The sequence below is a fragment of the Pezoporus flaviventris genome, unplaced genomic scaffold (assembly GCF_033815535.1).
Source record: "Pezoporus flaviventris isolate CSIRO_AGI_PZ_B2104156 unplaced genomic scaffold, CSIRO_AGI_Pfla_v1 ptg000001l, whole genome shotgun sequence".
Lineage (NCBI taxonomy): Eukaryota > Metazoa > Chordata > Aves > Psittaciformes > Psittacidae > Pezoporus > Pezoporus flaviventris.
The window spans coordinates 21,910,459-21,931,203 of record NW_026892549.1 but is presented as its reverse complement, the minus strand read 5'-3'; the positions used below and the strand labels follow the sequence as shown (position 1 = coordinate 21,931,203).

The 20,745-nt window shown below is 50.1% G+C and overlaps 1 protein-coding gene across 11 annotated transcripts in view; it reads right to left on the bottom strand.

The window, feature by feature from the left end:
• CDH23 (cadherin related 23) overlaps window positions 1–20,745 on the bottom strand; it is a 207,946-nt gene that overhangs the window by 52,389 nt on the left and 134,812 nt on the right. For all 11 annotated transcript variants that reach the window (XR_009742445.1, XR_009742447.1, XR_009742446.1 and 8 more), the window contains exons 14-25: window positions 12,849–12,913; window positions 12,084–12,321; window positions 11,335–11,440; window positions 10,828–10,955; window positions 7,670–7,742; window positions 7,272–7,388; window positions 6,587–6,699; window positions 4,633–4,740; window positions 3,273–3,462; window positions 2,224–2,369; window positions 1,692–1,911; window positions 633–785 (exon numbers count right to left, since the gene is read on the bottom strand). Coding sequence is in view for 8 of the 11 variants with exons in the window: in XM_061447925.1 (XP_061303909.1) it covers window positions 633–785; window positions 1,692–1,911; window positions 2,224–2,369; window positions 3,273–3,462; window positions 4,633–4,740; window positions 6,587–6,699; window positions 7,272–7,388; window positions 7,670–7,742; window positions 10,828–10,955; window positions 11,335–11,440; window positions 12,084–12,321; window positions 12,849–12,913 (1,657 nt within the window). In the remaining 3 variants the exon portion in view is untranslated. The remainder of the gene's footprint in view (window positions 1–632; window positions 786–1,691; window positions 1,912–2,223; window positions 2,370–3,272; window positions 3,463–4,632; window positions 4,741–6,586; window positions 6,700–7,271; window positions 7,389–7,669; window positions 7,743–10,827; window positions 10,956–11,334; window positions 11,441–12,083; window positions 12,322–12,848; window positions 12,914–20,745) is intronic.

The following is a 20,745-nucleotide window of genomic DNA, read 5'->3' as shown; positions in this document are numbered from 1 at the left end:
ATTTCCTGAATGCTTTGGAAGCAAAATGGGGTAACTTTGCACATGGCCTGCGGTACCTGTGGGACAACATACACCGCTTCTCTTGCGAGGGAAGCTGGAGCGGCTGTGAGATGAAATGTGAGGCTGCTATTGTAAGAAAAATTACTCCAGGGACACTTCTATTTCTACCCTCTTCCTGAGGGCTAAATGCCACATGTGCAGTTTGCAAGTCAAAGCACGTCCAGGGGGTTCCCCAGCCTCCTGCTGCAGGTGCTGCAGATGCCTGCTTGCTCCCTGCCTGCCCAAAAACACCTGCATGCAGGGCTATGAGATACCCTAAAACTCTAGAGAGGCTTCCAACCATAAATGTGAATGCTGCCCCAGCCCTTGCTCCCCAGCATATTCTGCCCATCCTCATGCTCCTCCTGGCTGTATCTCGGGGGTGCGAGGGCAGGGGATGCCTGGGCAGGGCACAGGCGGTCTGCAAGGCTGGAGCCAAGCGGGGCTGTTCAGCAGAGGGCGACACCGTACCAGGTTTGGAGGGGCTGGAAAAGGCAAAGCTGATGTGCGAAACACCGTGGCTAACGTCTGAGGTAGGCTCCTCCTTTCCATAACCAAAGACCCCTTTGCAGTGTTTTGCAAGGTTGGCATACCTGTGATGAAGTAGCTGAGCTCAGCGTTCAGCCCAGCGTCAGCATCCGTGCAGTTGAGCCGGACCACTTTGAAATCCCGGGCCACATTTTCAGGCAGCGACACATTGTAGACGGCCGGGAAGAAGGTGGGGTTCTCATCGTTCACGTCCAGAACTGAAAGGGGGAGCAGATCTGAGTGCCCCTGATCTGGGATCAGGGCTGCAGATGCCAGGCATCTGCATTCTGCTGGGCTCCCCAAAAGCTCACCTGTCTGCTGCTCCCTGCCATTTGTGTGGCAGGGGTGCCTGAGGACTGGCTGTAAAGAATTGTCCCCAATGCTGCAGGCTGACACATACAGATGCCTCCCCTTACATCCAAAGAAACCTTATATAACTGTAATTAAAGTTACTGTTTGGACCAAACTGATTTCCATCCCCACGCAAAGGAAAATCTGGGGCTTAAATATAAGCTCAGTCTTTCCTGGTGTATGGCAGAGGGCTCCTGAGTTACAGGACCAGAAACTTCTTTTTCCAAGCCCAGGCCTGAGGATAATGCAAAGTCAGTTTATTTCCAGATGATGCTTATCCTCAGCACTAGCCTTGTGTGAAGGCCAGTAAATAGGAATGTATTAAATTAAAGACAGACCACAGAATAAAGGCCCAGCTCTGAACTGGGATTACTTGGGCTGTCCAGACACGCAGCTGATGCAAATCACATGCTGTAGCAAAAGGCAGGCCAAAAGAAAAAGAAACACTGGGGATGGCAGAATGAAAGAAAAACAATATAGAATTTGGGGGCTTTGCCAGAAATGCCATATTTTCCCCATCTCTGCACTATGCTGACTTCACACTGGGCAAGATGTGAGGTCTGCGGAGATGGCAGTGCAGTGGGCTGCCCTCCCTATGTGTTGCCGTACATAAGAACAGGCATAATGGGTCAAATTGTATACCCATTTGACTCCTCAGTGTGTCTCCTATATAAATTATATTTCCTCTGGTGAGGTGTCCTTGTCACCCACTTTTTGGGGCCAGAGGAGGCTCTGCAGCCAGGCAGGGCTTGGAGGGGTCTTGATGCACCCACCTTTGACAGTCAGGGTGCTGGTGGAGCTCTTGGAGGGCACACCGGCATCACTGGCCACCACCCGCAGGTAGTACTCAGCGATCCTCTCCCTGTCCAGCACTGTGGTGGAGGTGACGAGCCCGCTGGTGCTGTTGATGAGGAAATCCATGCGGGGCATCCCCACCTGCATGCGGTACGTCACCTGTCCGTTTGGACCCTCGTCCAGGTCGATGGCCACTACCTGGTGGGGAGGGTGGAGGGAAGAGGGCAAAGGGGTGAGGATCGGGGAGCCTGATCATCTCCTGACAATGAAAATCACAGTACATAAATCCTGAGTGTTTCTTTGCCCTCAGGGATGCTGGGCTGAAACAAAGGGGCCTCGGAGCATCCCCTCTGCTGGGAGCGAGCACATGTAGTAGGACAGCACAACCCCTTCTGCATCCTCCCAGTTGCATTGCTAGAGGATGGACAGGATGTATTGCCTGCTTTGCAGAAGCAATGGCAGTGACAGCAGCTCCCAGCATGGGGCATGGCAGCAATGGGACATGCTCACCTGGAAGACAGAGGATCCTGCAGGAAGGCCCTCAGCGATCTCAGCAGCAAAGGGCAGGTTTTGGAAAGTGGGGTCGTTGTCATTCAGGTCCAGCAGGTTGACAAAAACTGTGGCGCTGCTGGTAGCTCGCAAGGGTGGCCTCCCGCCTGTGGAGGCCAGGACCCGGGTCTCAAGGTTAATGCCTCCAATTGTTTCCACCCTTTTCCCCTAAAAAGGATCCCTCACTTCCTATGCAGACAGTAATGCAGGATGGGGCTGTCCCCACGAGGCACTGACCTGTCCATGTTACCCCTTTCACTGCTACCGGTCAGACTGATGAGCACAGTCCCCTGGCAGGGCAAAACTGACCATGGCAGCAGGCATGCAAGGCAGACCAATGGCTACCTGTGCATGCAGCTGAAAAACGAGAGTAACACCAGCCTGTGCTTATCTCTGTCTTTCTGGCAGGATGAATGGCACAATGGCTTTAGCACAGTGCTGAGTGGTGCAAGAATATAAAGGGACAGAAGTTATATGTGCCGCCTGCCTCTCGGAAACAGGCTGGGTAATAGAAAAGTATCTTCATATCTCTATCTTTATTTTCCTAAAAAAGTTTCCCTAAGATCCTATTTCCAGAGAAGAATACATTTCACCACTTGGTCAGCTCTTTTCCACCAGCTACTCAATTGACTTTCCTAGATACTGATGGAGCCAGACTGAGAAGAGGGGGAGTTTCTGCCTCCCAGGTTCCTTGTCAGGGCTGCTACAGAAATGACTGTGCTTGCATTTTGAAGGTTTCTGGTTTGTTTTAGTGGAAGGTTTTAACCTACTCTCATTTTCTAACCTCAAAAATATCTTTGCAACTTGTGCTTAAAATAGAAAAGAAAAAGAAACTTCATCATAAAGGAAAAATCAGGCTGAGAAAATTCAACTCAACATGTGAAAACCATCAGGCAGGGAAAGCGGAGGGTGAGGAAGGTGACGTTTGCACAACCTGAGCCCCAGCAATTTCCAGCTACGGTGGAGCAAGACACTGTGGCAAAGAGGAGCAGGAAGGAAGCGGGGCTTACAGTCAGTGACTGACACCACGATCCTCCGCATGAGCTGGGCCTCCTGGGCGTTGGGGTTCTCACGGTCCAGCAGCACACCGGTGGTGCGGATCTTGCCCGTGGTGCTGTTGAGGCTGTAGAACTTGTTGGGGGGTCGGATGCTGTACACCACTGTGCCATTCTCCCCCAGGTCCGGGTCGACAGCCACCACCTGCCACAGAGAAACAGCAAAAATTAAAGATGGGAATTAATTCCCACGGGGAGTTCTCACATAGATCCACCAGTGTCGAACAATGAGGCGGAGCTCATATGAGAGGCTTCCCCATACCAGCAGTAGCGAGAAGTTCTCCTTTCTCCATACAGCTATATATTTTCATGATACTTGCAGAGATTTTGTACCCTTGAGACCTCTACTGTGGTGTTAAATCTCACTAAAATTGTTCTGCAAGCCTGGGAGGTAATGACACGGCAAGAAAGACACAAGCACGCAGCAATTCAATGGGCCTTTTACTTTTAAATAAAGACAGCTAGAAAATAAGTATCCTTCAGGAAAATAAAACAAACAGGACAAACAAGCATGCAGAGGAACTTGTGCTGCCACATTGGAAATACTGGAAATAATTCACTGGTGGAGTTCTCCATGCCAGACATTTTATGCTTTACTGTCCTCCCTGCAACATTTGCAATTACAGTGGACATCTACATTAAAAAAAAACCAAGTTCATCACATTCGTAACTTCCCTGGCCCCTGCTGCTTGTCCCACAGCTGAATTTACATCATATCAGTGACACAATAATTATTTTCCCAGCAACGAATTGGGATGTCAAAGGCAAGATGACATCAAACAGGCGCTGAGCAGTGGGGCCACTCAGAACAGAGGAAACTGCCAGGCTCTGGCTGTGTTGCCAGACCTTTCTTCCCACCTCCCCCCTCCCCACAACTCCTTTTCTTTCGCAGACTTCCTGCTTATACGATTTTGTGGATTCTCTTCACTTTTCTCTCATTTATTTTCTGTTTCCTGCCCGTCATTTTTCTCCTGGTGTGATGGAGTACAAGCCTCCCTCTCTCCTCTTTTATTTCACCAGAGGGACTTGAAAGGCTGTAAATCAATGTCTTTCAGAGAGGTCCTTGAAGGAGGTTGCAGGAGAGGCTAAGAAAAGGAGAATTTGGCTAAACCTCACACAATATGGGGAGGGGAAAATGAAATCCCAGCAGAAAGGAGAAACACACGGGACAGGCAGCAGTGAGGAGGCTCAGATGGTGCTTGACTGAACAAGACACCAGTTAGGAGGTGACTCCCTGCTCCAGCCAAGCAGCTGACAAACTCACCAGGTGAAAGGAAGAGGCTTTAGCAAAACAGCCACCTTCCCTTGCACTTACTGTGGTGACGTCCGAGTTTGGGGGGGTCATTTCCACCAGGTTAATGAAGTATGGCTCATCCTTCCATGTGGGGTAGTTGTCATTGATGTCCAGCAGTGTGATGTTTACCTGCAAGAGAGAAAGCAAGTGATGTATTAGTTCCTGGGGCAGCATGGCATGTCCCCTGGAGGTACAGCAGCACCAGGTACCCAACACAAGTTCATCCCCCAGAGGGAAAGTCTGCAGAAAAACAACTTCTTGCATCTTCACAGCCAAGGGTCCTTGGCATATCTGATTTTGGTTTGGCTCCTGTGGAGGAGGGGGCACAAGGTGTGTTTTCAAGCAGCTACTTCACTGGAGGGATTGGTCATGGTGGCGGGGGAGAGGGTGCAGTTGGAGCATAGCTGGAAAGGAAGGAAAAACTGACTGGTAAAAAGAGAACAAATAAATGGAATAAATGAGAAATCAGGAGGGTACAGTAGCAGTGTGTGGGAGGTGCAAAGACAAGAGAGCAGGTGAGAGGGTGGTGCCCTGAAGTGTTACCTAGCTTCATTTTCAGTGTGAGAAACGGCATCTAAGTGACAGCAGAGAGCCTGCGGGATGCATCTTGTTGTCTATGAGTCTCTCACCTCCCCAGATCACCCATTTCAGTCCAGCCTGTGAATCTATAAAGGTGCCTGAAGGAAGAGCTGTAGTTCAAGGGAAGGAGGGCAGAGGGGCAGGATGAAGCCTCCGGTACCTGGCTGGGCGTCTCCCGTGGTCTCCTCTGCTCCCAGGTTAGCGAGTCCTGCCGCCGCGCCAGGCTGAGCTACTGGTGCCACCCGGTGGCAGGAAAGGCGAATCTGGACACCACAGTCCCCGGGCACAAGCCAAGGCACAGAGGTGGTCCCTGGGGAGGTTGGTGACCCACCTGTACTCTGAGCACCCACGTGCTTGTCTGACACCCAGGGACCTTGCAAAGCCCGTGAATGGGCTCTTATTCCCAGATCAAGAATGATTATATGGAACAGCTTTGAGCCCCTGGTGTACATCCTTGCTAATGACAGCAGACAAACTGAATCGACCACCAACTTCTCACCAAGTTTTAATTGTCCCACGTGCCTCTGGGAGGCTGCATAGGGAGCTTCTGGTCTGCTATCTGGATCATACTCCTCCTGATGGCCCTCAGCAGTAGCGACAATTATTTTAGGGATCTCCTCAGCACAACCACATGACTTCTCTGCATCACCCTCTGTTGCATGGGAGATCTCTCCTGCAACCCAACTGAGCATGCCAGGGGCACCCAAATGTTATGAAATGTTCAAACCAACACGGTGCCATGAGCAGTGAGATGGATCTTTGGCTTTGGACCTCCTGATATTTCCAAAGACTTTTACAAAACCTCTGCAAACACCTGGCCTCCCTGATGTCTCCAAAGGGCAAGGCAAAGCACTGGGCTTCAATCTGCAGAACAATGGCTTGTGCCTCCACTAGAACTGTCTGAGGAGCCTAGGCATCAGAAACTGGTTGGAAGCCCTTGATACAGGCAGTATGTGAATAGCAGTCATCAAGAACAACTAAGCCTGCCTGCAGGCTCTCCAACTAAGCATTTTCTCAAGAGGCATGAACAAAGGGAGACGTGTTGCAGGTGGAATAGGTACCTGTTACCGCCTTCGCAGGGAAAGCTGGACACATAAAGCTCTGGAAGGTCAAGTGGCTCCTGAGGGAATGGCTTGCCAGGAAAGGGAGACTGATTTCAAGGTCTACATAGCCTGGACAGTCATTCTGCAAGGCCTGCGAGCAGTGACAGGAGTAGCCCAGAGGGCAGACACCACTCTAAGCTCTCTAAGTCCTTTATCAATTCACACAGCTAAAATTAAACACTGCTAGCATGCAGAAGAAGCATGCACCAGTGCCTGGGCAGCCCTTCCTAATGCCAGCCCCAGGCAAGCACCTATGGCTTGAGGTGATGGGAATTGCTCCTTCACACACTCACCATAGCAATGCCTGTCTTCTGATGGTGGCCCACGCCTCCATCCACTGCCCGGACAATGAGGATGTATTCAGATTTGGCCTCCCGGTCCAGCAAAGATGTTGTCGTGATTTCTCCTGCAGCCACAGGGGATGAAAGAGATTAGAGATCTTGTATGGCAAACAGGGGCACTGGTGAAAAAAAGGGACACTCAAACCCAGAAACAGGATCCTTCACAAATGGGCCCTTTCTTCTGATTCATTTTTAAATAGATGGATCCTGGAAAGGTCAGCATGTGAGTAAGCTCCTGCAAACTTCCTGCTGTAACTTCCCATGGGAGCCCATCTAACAACTGCCTGAGATCCCTCACACTGCTTTCTGCCCATAATGAACTGAAAATTATGTCAGTGGGGGAAGGTGGGCAGCAGTTCCTTCGATAACATCAGACCTTGCAGCCAAAGCTTTTTCTTAGGTGTCACTCCCACCAGGAGCTGAGCTTCCACTGATGCCTCAGCCAAAGTTCTCACTGTGACCAAGCAAGTAGTGGTGTCTGAAATCTGGTGAATCCCTTGGATTGTATGTCTCCTAAGCAGGCTGCTCCAGGGAGGGGAGGAAGGTGAAAGAGAAACAATGATGGGGAAGAAAGCCAGGGGAAATTGAGGAGAGGGAACTGAAAGGAAAAGCAGAAGAGCATGTGCAAAAGGCTCACCTGAGCGAGCATTGATCCGAAAATGCGAGGAGCCCTCCAGGGAGTAGATGATTGACTCCTGCCCGTATTCCCTGGACCGGTCCATGTCAGTGGCATTGAGAAACAGCACCGTGGCTCCTTATGGGAGTCAGAAATGAGGGCCGGGATGAGCATCCGCAGCCTAAAGCAGCTCTACCCAGCTGCCCTGTGCCCCCACACCACTCCTGTAGGTCACCCAGCCAAGGGGTGCCCTCACCTGTATGCACAATGGGACCAAACCCCCAGGCCCCTCAGCTATGAAACTCTGACATGTCTCTGCCTTTTACCTCTTCAAAAAGCCATCACCCACCCACTTCTGGCTGTAAGACCCCTAGGGCCCTTCTGCTAGCCTAGAAAAGGAGCACGGGTGTGCTCCGTACCTGCCATAATGTCCTCCATGATGGTTATAACGTAGGAGGCCTTGCTGAATGTGGGGGGGTTGTCATTTTCATCCTGAAACAAAGACAAGAGGCTGGTTGGGAAAAAGGCAAAATCATCAGGTAGCTGTGAAAGTCTGGTATGGGGGATGCTCCTGGATGACTGCATCTCAAGATGTGACCAGCTCCAGACATGAGCATGGGAAAGGTGGACTTGAAAGTAAGGCTCCAGAGGTCTGAGCACATGATTTCACTGTGGAGATTGCTGAGGTTAAGGTAAGTGGATTGCCAGTGACTTTGCTAAGCTATACACTAGGGAAAATACCAACTATCTCATTACCGAGCACCCTGGGCAACAGGTCTGAAACCAAATTGTACTGGCCAGTGTAGCTGCTTAGCTTTGGCTGCTTTTGTTTAAGAGGACTGCTGTGGGTGTTTGCAGAGAGATCAGCCACAATATTTTTTGGGAGGAAGCTGTCAGCATACAAATGCACTCCCTCCAAGCCTGTCTTTGCCAGCAACTATGGCCAGCCTGGTGAAACCAGGCAGGAGTAATTGCTTGAAACATCCCTCAAAACAGATTTTGGACCACTTTAAAGCTCCCCCAGGGGGCCTTTAAATGCTATTTAAACAATGTCAAGAATCTGCCTTAAATGAACCAAACCCAATCTCCTACAGAGGGAAGGATGGAGCTGCCAGGACATTAAAACACCGTTATGGACTGCTGTTTCCCTGGGGCTGCTCTGGAGACATGTTCTACCTGGCGACTGTTGATGGACCTGCAGGCTCAGCTGCTCCTGCTGCCACCAAACTTGATATCTGAGGCAATTTCACATGCCACCGATGCCCATTGTACTGCAATTAAATTGCCATCCTCTGCTCTCATTGCTGGAAGCAGGTGGTCTTTAATCAGCTTTTGCATCACTCAGCTTTCACCCTGCCTCCTCCAAGGCTAATGAGAAAACTGCTGGCTGCCCAGGGTGCTGTCCTCAATTCCCTTCTCCTCAAACAGCAGGGCTGGGGTCATCACCCCAGGGCAAACCCAGGAGGTCTGGGTAGTTTAAAAGCAAAGGAAATGTACATGAGCATGCATCCACATGTCACCTGCAACCAGACCCGTGTAAGCTGTGCCTCAGTTCAGGCTGGGTGGATGCAAGCCAGAGCAGACACCATGCTGTTTCATTAGTGGTCCTGACTTCATCAGGCTGTGCTCAGCACTGCCACGGCCCAGCAAGCCAACTCCCAGGGAGGCAGGGGCTCGCTTCTGGCCATCTCTCCATCTGGCTGTAGCTGGTGTGCACCTGCCTGCAGCACAGCGCATGGCTTTCCTACTTGAGAAGGCCATTTTCCACTTCAGCAACATGGACTCCAAAGCTCCCCACTGCAAACCTTCCCATGTGCTTCTGTGGCACCGGCAGTGATGCAAAAGAGTACCCAGCATGCTTCCTCCTCTCCCACAGTAGAGGGCATCCAGCTAAACACCCAAAACCATCTTCTCTTGTTCCCTTAAACCTCAGCCTTCCTCCCTATACCCACACCCTCAGACAGCGTTATATCATCTTCAAGGATGCAGAGAACCGCAGATGCTCACGCTAAGCACACAGCCCCCTTTCCTCCAGACATACACACTCTACAAGTTGCTGGCTCATCGCCCCGAACGGAGCAGCAGCAGCAGGGAGGCAGAAACTTATTAGCAGTGATATTTCCCTGGACCCTGGCGTGGCGCATGCTATTAGTTCTGATTCGGCAGCTTCCTCTACAAAAGTGTATTGTCCCCTAATGGGAAATCTACAAGGCGAGTTTGACTTCTTTATTAAAAACCAACAACCAAAGGATGAAAAAAAATTACCTCCCTCCATACTCGCTCTTGTTCTGCCTTTTCACGGCTCTTGTTCCTCAAGTGCCGTTGTGAAACACTTCCTCCTCATTTTCTTCTTATTTTGGGGCTTTTTTTTATTTTTTCCTTTTCTTTTTCCAGTTGAGAGAAAATCCCTTCAGTTGAGAGTGGAAAAAGTGACAGCTACTTAAAACCCGCCAATGTACAGACTCAACCAGGAGGAGATGACCCACTGAAGTGTGGTCTTTAGAAAGAGGTGTTTATGCTGTCTGAAGCACAGTTTGGGAAGGATGTATTTAACCACCACTAACCCTGCCCCCTTTTTCCCCCTCTCCCGAGTATGCTGGGGAAGCTGGAAGAGAGGCACGCTCTTGGGACTTCACTCCCATCCTACAGCACTGTGGACTTCATCTTCTTCACCTTCTCAGACTGATGCTGCTGCCAGCTTGGCTTAGATCCCATCACTGCAAGACTGACAGGTTATCAAGCAAACTGTCTCCATTGCCAATACCTCCCTCCAGATGTCCTCAAACCACAGTGTGCCTCAAAGTGACAATTAGATCTAATCTTCCCAAGGAACGCTGTGATGCTTTACCTCTCCTAACATAAACCTCTCCTCGAGGGGGTTTGCACATGAGAAGCCCAGCAAAGCCCACAGCTGGGCCAGGACAGCCAGTGTTGGGGAGATAAATAATCAACTGTCCATGATTGATTCAGGGACTGATAATTTCCAACACGACAAGAGTGAATACACAGCCAAAGCTTTCTCCTCTGCATCCAAGCTGCAGCAAGTGCCTCCTGGCTATGGCCATGAAAGCATTCCAGCCAGGGTTCCCTGTGACCTGAGAGAAGGGCTCACCAGGTGCTCAATGAAACTCTCTAGTCAAAAACAAGAGCAGAGGGTAGATCTCCATCCCATCTCCAACTCTTCTCCTCGCCCTATGTCCAGCTGCAGCTGTTGACACATTACTTTCAGTGGTTTCTCAATGCATCGTGCATGGCCAAGGAGAGGGAGGAGGTGCATGGGGTCAGGAGAGCCCATCAGCTTTTTGTTTGTGGTGACAGTCCTCAGAGACACTCTCTGCCACTCAGAGTTTATCACACGACAGGGACAGTATTTCTTTAACCAGTATGTCAGGGACACATTATGTACATGACACTTACAGGACACATATATACATACTTGAGACACGAGTATGTGTCTCATACCCACATGTACGCATCCAAGGGCAGAATAGGCTTGCTGGGTTATTGATGAGTTAATGTCACTGCTATGGAGCAGTTGTACGGAAACCACAACAGACTGGTCAGGCACAGTACTTACAAACACCTCTATGGTGACGGGGACGGTACTGTTGAGCGGTGGGTTCCCAGCATCCTTGGCCATCACAGTCAGGTAAATAACCCCATTGGCCACCTGCTCGTAGTCAAGGGGGTGGTTCACGCTGATCACTGAAAGGATGCAAAGTGGGACAGTCAGGGGGCATTCACACACCGAGCAGGACAGCTGGCAGGCTCAGAGTGTGGCCCATCCACACCAGCTCCCCAGGCCCAACAGTGACTGCTCGAGGTGGCAATGCCCCTAGAACATAAGTGCTGGGCATTACTGAGCTAGCATAACCCAGAGCAAGCTGTACACCCACAGAAACACAGCTCCGCAGTGTCTTGGCTCAAGGAACATGTTGCAGGTGAGGTCAGGTTAGGACAAGCAGAGGAGCTGCCAGAACAACTTCCTAAAGCCTGCTGATATGATGCTTGCAGGAGTATAAATGCAGCCTGAGCTGCTGCTTCTGCTTGTCAAGGGCTCCGTGGCCCCTGGACCAGTGCTTACCTCCATACCCTTCTGACACTGCAATGTCAAAGTAATCTTGAAAGGCAGATGCCTGCACAATGCTGTATGTGATCTGGTTGTTTGGAGGGGAGTCTTCATCAGATGCCTGGGGAGTGAGCAGAAGAAGAAATGAGCACGGGAGCCATGGGAGATGTAGGCTGGGCCCAAGAAGAGTGAAAAAGTGATGGAGGAAGATGCACTCGTCGGGAAAGATGCACCCTGAGCAGGTTTGTAAACCAGCCTCTCCTCCCATCTTGAATCCCAGGAACAGCTCACTGGGTCCCCCTCTCCTTATCTCCCTGCATTAGTCATCCAGCCTGGCCCTATGGAGGGAAAGAAAGCCATGCTTTTGCATCATGGCAAAGTTTGGTTTTGTGCTGAAGGAGCAAACAGTCTTTTCTACCTGACTTCTCTCCACAGCAGATGCTTACAGCTCCATCAACAACAGAGCACCTTCTGCTTGGTGCCTGCTGACTTTATTGAGCAGAGCAAGGTGATACAGAGGTCGTGCCTGTGCCCTGGGAGAAGCCCCAGGTCCCAGGGATGCTGCATAGACACAGGACTTGGAGGAAAGGAGGAGGGAGGCAGCTCCTGGCTGCAGCACCGCACCTCAGTGCACTTCACAGTAAAGCACAAAGCATATTTTAGGAGGAACGCAAGAGTGATGGCAGCAGGGGTGGATGGGGACATAACCCACTCCTGTCTCCCCACAGCACTTCCCAAGTGGAGAAGCTGCTCCAGTCCCTCACCCGGAGCCGGACCACCTGGGTGACGGAGGGCTCGTTCTCCCGCAGAGCCCCCAGGTACGCCTCCTTCTGGAAGGTGGGGACGTTGTCATTAACATCGAGGACATTGATCCTGACGCGTCCTGTCGTCTCCTCCCCACCGCCATCCCGGGCGATGACGGTCAGGGTGTAGCGCTGCATGGTCTCAAAGTCTAGCCGAGCTGTCAGGAGGATTATGCCTGTGTCCTTGTCCAGTGAGAAACTGCGGGAACAAGAAAGAAGAGGGTAAGCCCTGGTGACCACATGCTGTGGATAGAGAGATAGGGTGGCAGCAGCCTGAGAGCTAGCACCACAGCAGGTGAAGTTCATGGCTTTCTTCTGAAAAATTTTAAGTCCTAGAACATCTCCAAGAGCTTAGCACAGGTGGTGGAGTAGAAACCCTCAGTTTCTCTACAGGCAGAGAAAGAGGGATCAGTGGCACCCACATCCCTTCTGCTTGGGCAGCCCACATACCTCCCACAGCTACCCACCATGAGTGAGTAACACAAGATGCTCCAGGGCCAACAACTGTTGGTCTCCCTAGGTCCCGATTTAGCAAAGTGATTAAACGTGCTGAGCATCAGGCATGTGCTCAAGTTAACTCACCCCGCTGGGAGACACCACAGTGTGGTTTTCATAGGGTGTATCACAGGGACAATATGTATGTAGGACATAACAAATGCCCTTAATTGCCATCTGGCTTCTTAGTGAGGTTAGAAGAGGATTTTGAAGAATCAGAGTCATACTTACCGGTCAGGGTCATCACTGAAAAAATAACTGACTTTCCCGTATGTGCCCACGTCATTGTCAGTTGCCTGAGAAAATAAAAGTTTATTGATAAATGAAGGTATTTATGGGAATGTTGCATTACACACACTAGTGAATCCATTATGTCCTATTTACCTCCTTCTACCCAGATGCCAGCAGGCAACGCCAGTGCATACCTTATGTGCTGCCATTTATCACCCGAGAGATGAAGGGCTGGGGCTGTCTATGCTTGCCTGAGTTATCCTGCACATCCCTGACTCCCAGCCTGCTCTAGATAACAGCCCTCCATCAGCATCTCTCCCCAAACCTTTGGCAGTGGGAAATTTTATGCTTACTTATTTTCCTGATGCACTGAGCTAATCTGGGAAGCGCAAGTGAAATAAATGTCTCCATGGACCATTCTTGTGGGCCACCCATCCTGGGCCCATGAAGCCAAAGAGTCAAGACCCATAAGCACATGTCCAACTGTTCTCTATGCATTCAGGGCTGGCAGCATGCTGGGGCTGCTGGGTGAAAAAGAAAAACCTATCCCACTTCAAAACTTCCCCCACCAGGCTCAAATACAGACCAGGAAAAGCAAGGAAAGAGATGAAGATCCTGCTTTCCAGAAGCAGATCCCATCAGGCAGCCCTTCTGGGAGTGCAGTCTGCTGCAACCTCACTGAAAGACTAATACCTCTCAGGATGCTGCGGCATGGGCATGAAGTGCTAGCTCTCATTCAGTCCAGTGCAGAAGTGGCTGCATGTACACCGCCGCCAGCTGCTGAAGCTGGAGCAGGCTGGTCATGGCTAAGCAACAAGCACCTTCTGGGGAAGGTGTGCAAAATGCAGTGTGTCAGCTCCGGATGAGCAAGGCAAGATTTATGCATGTTTTAAAGTTTTTTCTCTAATGAATACATAAAATATGCATGAGCGGCGGCAGGAAAAAGAAGGAAATTTTATTTCTAGGTGAGGAAAATGGAATGCAAGCCCCAAAATACTCTTTTTCTCCCCCACTATATTTTCTAAATGGAGGCCTGTCTGGATTACTTAGAAAACAACAGGTCTGTGAAAAAGCAGGGTCAAAGACACATTTTATGTCCAGATACCAGCAAAAGGCTGTATTTTAGGACCGGCATGGAACACAACCTGTTCCTGAAACCTTCCTGATTTATGATGGCCTTGATTACCCTTGACAGTAGACTAGGATCTTGAACACACCAAACTGCTTTATCCCTATGTGCTGCTTACCTGCCACACCACGGGGTGGCAGAAAGGAAAAGGCATGAAAACTAGCTAGGATTAATTCATTTTTTCTCACCCCCAATCCTTTCCCAGCTTGAGTGTTAAAGTCCTGCTGCTTTACACCAGCTGAGGGGTGGGCTGGTGGAGCCAGCCTTTCAGACCTACTGATTTTGCCAATTTTCCTCCCCACTGCTAAGATGTGTTTTACTTCTCATGTTCATTGCAATTGCATTCAACAAAATGGAACAAGCCCGCCAAAATCTGCCTGGAGAGATGCCCAGAGAGTGAGCAGCACCTGCTCCTGGAGGGCAAGCCCCTCTGGGATGCATCTCCCTCCTCAGAGGACACCAGGGAGGACACTTACAAAGGTGCGCCATGCCAGGCAGAGCCTGCCTGCTTTTCCAATGGAAACACCTGGGAGGAGGGGCATTAATCTACCATCTGCCCACCCCAGCTTCCCTCAGCCAGTTAATACTGGTATAAATTCCTCATCCTAACACTTGCCACCAGCCTAGGCGGCTACGAATCATGGTGGCAAACCCCCAGAGCTTTGCTGGGGCTGACCAACAAGGGCCCTCGGCCCTCTCTCCCCAGAATCCTTGAGTGCTTTGAGCATTCTCAGCGTTGCCTGGTACAAGCCAGCCCTCGATCTTCCAGCCAGGATTTTTCCCAGCTATTATTTCTGTGCCCACAATCTCTGTGAACCCCTAGATCCCATTAATCCCTAAGTGGCTGGTGCGAGATCAAAGCCCAGAAAGGCACTTTCCACGCATCTGGATCGGTTGGTGATGAGATAGTGATTTACAGGGGGCCTGACAGTGCCACGGAGCACAGGCAAAATGAATTCCCTTTATTTGGCCCCATACAATTGCACTTGTAAGCGCTTACTGCGGTGACAGACAACACTGGGAAAGTGTAATTTTCTTCTGATGGGGAAAAAAAATACAGTGAAGGAGGAAGGTTAAAAGAAGGTGAGCACAGAGCCTCTTGGTGTGGGAGGTGGTGGGGAGCCAAGCCAGGAAGGTATGCTGCACCCTGAGCTGTGGGGATGCCAGCAGCCAAAAATGCCAGCAACACAAAGCGACCCACTCACAGGGAGCCAGGAGGCTGGGCAACCTAGCTCTGCCCCATACACCACCTCACGAGCCAGGCTAATTAATTACCCTGATTTACACCAGGGCAGGTGGGAGGTGATGCCTGCTTGATGGCTTTCCTGGCAACTGAACATCATGGACATAATGCAGGGCAACACAGCAGGTTACTTGAGCGTGACAGGGAATATGCAAAAAGCAAAACCATGCATGCTCAGCATATTTAATTTTCGATCTACACTTGTTTCTGCATTACCAAACTTTTTTCCTCTAAGGGTAAAAAAGATGCTCAGATGCTAGAACCCCTCAGGAGCTGACATGCACCCCATTTGTAAAGCAATCCTGAAATGCAGCCTGCATGCAGAACACCCCAAATCCCACCGAGACAACAGCTCTGGGGGCCTTTCACAACCCCTGGTACCAGCTGTTTTCTCACAGCTCAGCCCCTTGACTGACTGGTCGTCCCCCCCAGGCATGCACGCATCCCTCTCAGCAGCCAGGGGAGGAAAGGCATCTGGCTGGAAGTATCCCGGGGTTCCACCTGGAGAAGCAATCAAATGGCTTTTACGTCTGCTTCTCTCCTGCCCAGAATATTAAAGTGGGATTTGCCCACTGGAGCCTGCAAAAGGGCAGGATGAAAACGCGGGTCCACATCTGTACTTTTATGAGCTGTCACAGGCAGAGACCATTTCTAAAAAAACACATTTGTGCAGCTAAACTCTGGGAGAGTGGCAAGAGGAGAAAGCCTGGATAACCCAGAGGATTAATTTACTGAGCTGCAGGATGGTGTGGGCACCCGGTACATAAACCACAGGTGCACAAGAATACCCACACCCAGTTCTCAACCCATCTCCATCCCCCAAGCAAATATTTCGGACATCTCCCTTCTGTCCCACCAGGGGCCATCATGTACAGCTTTCCCCACCAGCCTGTGGGCCCACAGAGCCAGAAGGAAAAATGAAGAGCCAGTGAGCGGTTCTGGTCCCGTGGGCAAATCTGCAGGAAAGGGCATGTCGTCCAATTTGTTCAGGAAACAATAGCAATGTTTGACATGTCACCAGGATTGATGGAGCAGAAATTTACATGAGAGAATTCAGTTTTAAGCAGCTATACGGAGCTTCGCCCATAATGGTTTCAACATTCATCATCCACCGAGCTCACTCAATGACTCCTTAAACTGCCCGAGATTAACTCTACTCACAGCAGCTTCAAGGAGCATGGCACGAAGAGCAGCGAAGGGCTGAAAGAGCCAAGAATAGCCTTTCAGGGCAACATGGATTCCCTGTGGAGCCCCCAGTATGGAAGTCCTCCCCCCAAATCTGTCAGGCATAAGCAGTTGGAGGTTGGTTATAGGGGTGACCAAAGTTGGAAGGATGACTGTTACTGTTTGGATGAGACAGGCTGCCATGTCCTGCCTGCCTGAAGATGGCTCCATCAGCACCAAGGGAGCCAAATCCTTCCCACCTTTCCATCTGCATGGGGCTGCTAGAGCGGGTCCCAGATCAGTTTGTTCCTGTTTGCTCTCTTTGTTTTCCTTTCCCTACCTCACATGCAGAAACCAGGAAATAAAAATTGATGGGGAGCAAATTGCTTTGGGCAGAAGCTCTCTGCTTAAAAGAGTTGTAGCACGAAAGCAATTACAGGACGTCAAAAAGCTGTCAGGGTACCGGAGTGACCAGGTGTTGAGTCTTGTCCTCCTGCTGCCTGCCGGCTCCCCTGCCCATGCTGGGCAGGCAGCAGGGAGACCAAGGCACCAGTGCTTGGGCTATGGGAGAAAGCTAACAGAAGGAGGATTCCTGTCTGCTTCCTACTTGTTTGCAGTTTTCTAGGGAAGAAAATGAGACGGGTGTGGTTGCTCCTCTGTGCAGACTGGCAGTCACAGGCCGCTCAGACCATGGTACAAGCAACCCAGAGCACAGAGCCATGCCCTGTAGTCATACTGATTTTTTTGGAGCCATCTACACCTGGATGTTTTAAACAGCAAGCATCCTTTCTTAAATGCAATCACTGCAATCTTCAGGTGCCAGAGGAATAACAGCTAACCTCTAGTATCCACCCAGATTGTGGTTTGATTTGTGATTTGGGGAAGAGAAATGTGAACGGCCAAGAGCTTCCATGAGAAGCAATCGCCAGGCTGCAAAACCACATCAAGAAAACCAATGGAAAACCTACTTAAAGTCATTATGCCCTTCCCAGATGGAAAACAGCTCTCTTGCTGGCATCACCTGCCCTGACCACGCTCTTTCCCAGGCCTTTAAAGAGCAGCTGCCTGGTGGGAGGTGGCAATCAAGCACAAGTGGAGCTCGCGGCTGGCCGGCATTGCCGAGCTGGAGCCCAGTGGCATGATTAGCTGAAAAGGAGGGAGGTGGGAGTGGGGAAGCGGGGTGATGCCGAGGTACCGCCGCTGCTGTCTTCCCCAGCAGCTCCAGACCGCGTGGGAGCCGGGAGCTCAATCGCCACTAACGACCCTAGAGGGCTGTGCTGAACCTGGCTGGGTGGGAAGAAATAGCCAATCAACCCCCTTGGGAACTGCAGAGCTTTTCCCCACCTGTTCTGCCAGCCACGGGGGGAAAACAACAGCCTCCTTGATTGTGTTTTATAACAGTGTTCCCTGCAACACCAGATCCTTGCAAGAGAGGTTAACACTTGCCTGGGCAGCTTTGATTTAACGGAGAGTAATGTACTGTAGCTGGGCGGCTGCAATAGCTGGAGACCAGGGTTTAAAACATGAGCTGACAGAAGACACCCCTTGAGTGAGAAAAGCTGGCATCTTGAGCACGTGTTTCCAGTATGCAAGGTGACACCCAGACCATTTAGAAGCCTGTCTTGGTGTTTTCACTGGAGCTCCATGCTGGAGCTGGGCACAAGTTCTCCACTAACGAATTGTATTGATTTCATATTCTCCTGTTGTCCACCTAAATGGCAAGCAGCACATCTGAGAGATTAAATAACCACACAATTGCCTGGCTTGACATCTCAATCACTTTGCTGTTGGGTCTCTAATGAATTTTACAGCCCAGCAAAATAGAAGAAATTAAGGTCAAACTCCGGTGGAGGAAATATAAATCCCCAATGATCCCTGAAGTATTCACAAAAGCTCCTGGAAGCCAGTCATGCCTCCCATCATCTGCAACTCTATTGCATTCAGGAGATGAGCATGAGCTTCATCTGAGGCACATCAGGGAGAAGGGTACAAAAAGGCAGAGGAGGAGGGAAGAGCCAAACTGGTCCTCACCTGGAGATGAACATGTAGTGGCTGAACAAGGGATAGTGGCTTTAAAATGAAAAAGAGTAGATTTAGATTACATATAAGAAAGAAGTTCTTTACTGTGAGGGTGGTGAGGCACTGGAAAAGGTTATCCAGAGAAATTGTGGAAGTGTTCAAGGCCAGGCTGGATGGGGCTTTGAGCAATCCGGTCTAGTGAAAGGTGTCCCTGTCCATGGCCGAGGGCTTAGGACTATATGATTGTTAAACTCCTTTCTAACCCAGACTAGTCTATGATTCTATGTTGAATCCTGGTTTGGAGAAAGGGAATGACAAAGCCCAACCTTTGTCCAGAAGCAATGAAGATAATTCACTCTGAAACTGGACGCAGCTCTGAGTGTGAAGCAAATCCAGCCAGAGAGTGGGCTTTTCAGTTTGTCAGCAAGGGTAGTAAGCCCAAAGCATATACCTGCCAGGCAGAGGCATTCCCAGGGAGAGCAACAGGGATGCTCCTTGTTAAGCCCAAAGAAAACCATGGTCCAGAAACCATAGGCTGAGCTACAGGAAGACAATATCCTTGCTCCCCAGGAGCTGGAAACTAAAACTGAGTTTCAGTCAGACAGCAAGTATCTACTCCTTAAGGGTGTTTTAGAGGATAGAGAGCCTTAGATTTACTTCTGTGACTGGAGTTACTGAAAGGGGTTTGGTTACAGGATACAGCAGCCAGCCATTGGAAGACCAAGCAGAGCCTATCGCCTGAGGCAGTAGTAGCCTCTGGATGGCGCGAAGGATCTCAGGAGATAGGTTTACACATCTCATGGCTCCCAAATGCCCTGTTTAGGTAAATTAGTCTCCCCTTAACACCTCAGCAGCAGCTGGTCAGCAGCACGAGGCTACACAAGATCATCTCTTCATGGGGTGACGCTGCTTCTGTCATTGCTTCAGCTAAGGCACCTGCTGGGTGCTGATTTTCATGGGAGCTCTTTGCTCAAGGAAGCAGAACCCTGGCTGCTTTGGGAGAGATGTGGGTGCTGTGGGTATGGGGGAGGCCAGCTTGGAAAACAGATTAAAATCCCAGGAACAGTGGCTCTGTTGGAGCTTTGCAGGTGGGAAAGCATGATGGAGTTGCCCTTGCTCAGAGCTGCTAAAGGTGGGAGAGGACATACTGAGGTGAAGATGGTTACTGCCCTAAAAGGACTGCTGGGAAGGATGTGTGAAGCCGAGGTGTTCAAATGTCAGCAAGCAGCACCTTGGGAAAAAAATTCTCCTTTCACTTCCCAGACACCTCCCAGATCACCATCAAGAGAAAACTACCCAACCTTATTTCCTACTGGGAGCCCTGGGAAGGGTCAGGGGGAATCCCGCAACCCATCTTGTGCTTTGCAGAATGCAATTTGGACAGGAGCAGGTCTGCATTTGCTCTGCATTTTTCTTATCTCACAGGCTGAAATGGCTTTTGCTTTTTTTTTTGGGGGGGGGGGGGGGATAGGGGGAGGGGTGTGATGCGGTGTGTCTGTGATTTTGTTTTGGTTTTGCCACCTTTGCGCTTTAACTGTGCATTTATCCTGACAGCTCCATCAGGACAGGGAGAGGCTGCGAAAGCTGCAATAAGTGTCTCTCTCCTCAACGCTCAGGCTGTCATGATTCCTATTCCATCCCATTTTAGTCTTACGGATTGATATTTAGATTAAAGAGATAAACACAGCCAAAGAGCACAACAAGGGGCCCTGACAAACAGATGAGGACTTCAGATCTGTCATTCGTGCTGCTACCTGGCAATTCCCTCCTCCCCTTTCCTTTATTTACAGAGCTGGATTGATAAGAATATTTAACAGGAACAAGAAGAGCAAGCATATTTTTAGGTAGGTTTTTTGGGTTTTGGTTTGTTTTTGGTTTTGTTTTCAGAAAACAAGAAGCATGCAGGAAGAAGACAAGCCGTTCATGTTTAACTTTCCGGCAATTTGGAATCGCCTGCTTTGATTATTTAACTATTTACTGTTTCATGTATTTGCAGTTTTTCTCTCCTCTTGCAGATAAAGGATTCAATTTTCTTTTAAGCGGTGGGGAAATTGGAAGAGATTTTGTTCTGTTTAGGCACAGCTGGAGTCGGAGCACTCAGGGGGACTGAGAACAACAAGATCAATTAAGATGCTAACGGGAGGAAGATGAGATGTGTGGGCCAGGGGAGGGGAGAAGGGCTGAAAGAAGGGACAAAGTCCATGCTTGGAGGACATCAAATATGTCCAACTGACAGTCCCCCTCCTCCATCCTCTATGAGCTGCTGCTGAGCCATGCTTTCATATTCCTGCCAGTGTCCTTCGAACTCCCTCCTGCTTTCCAAAAAGTCCTCTCCCCTTGCC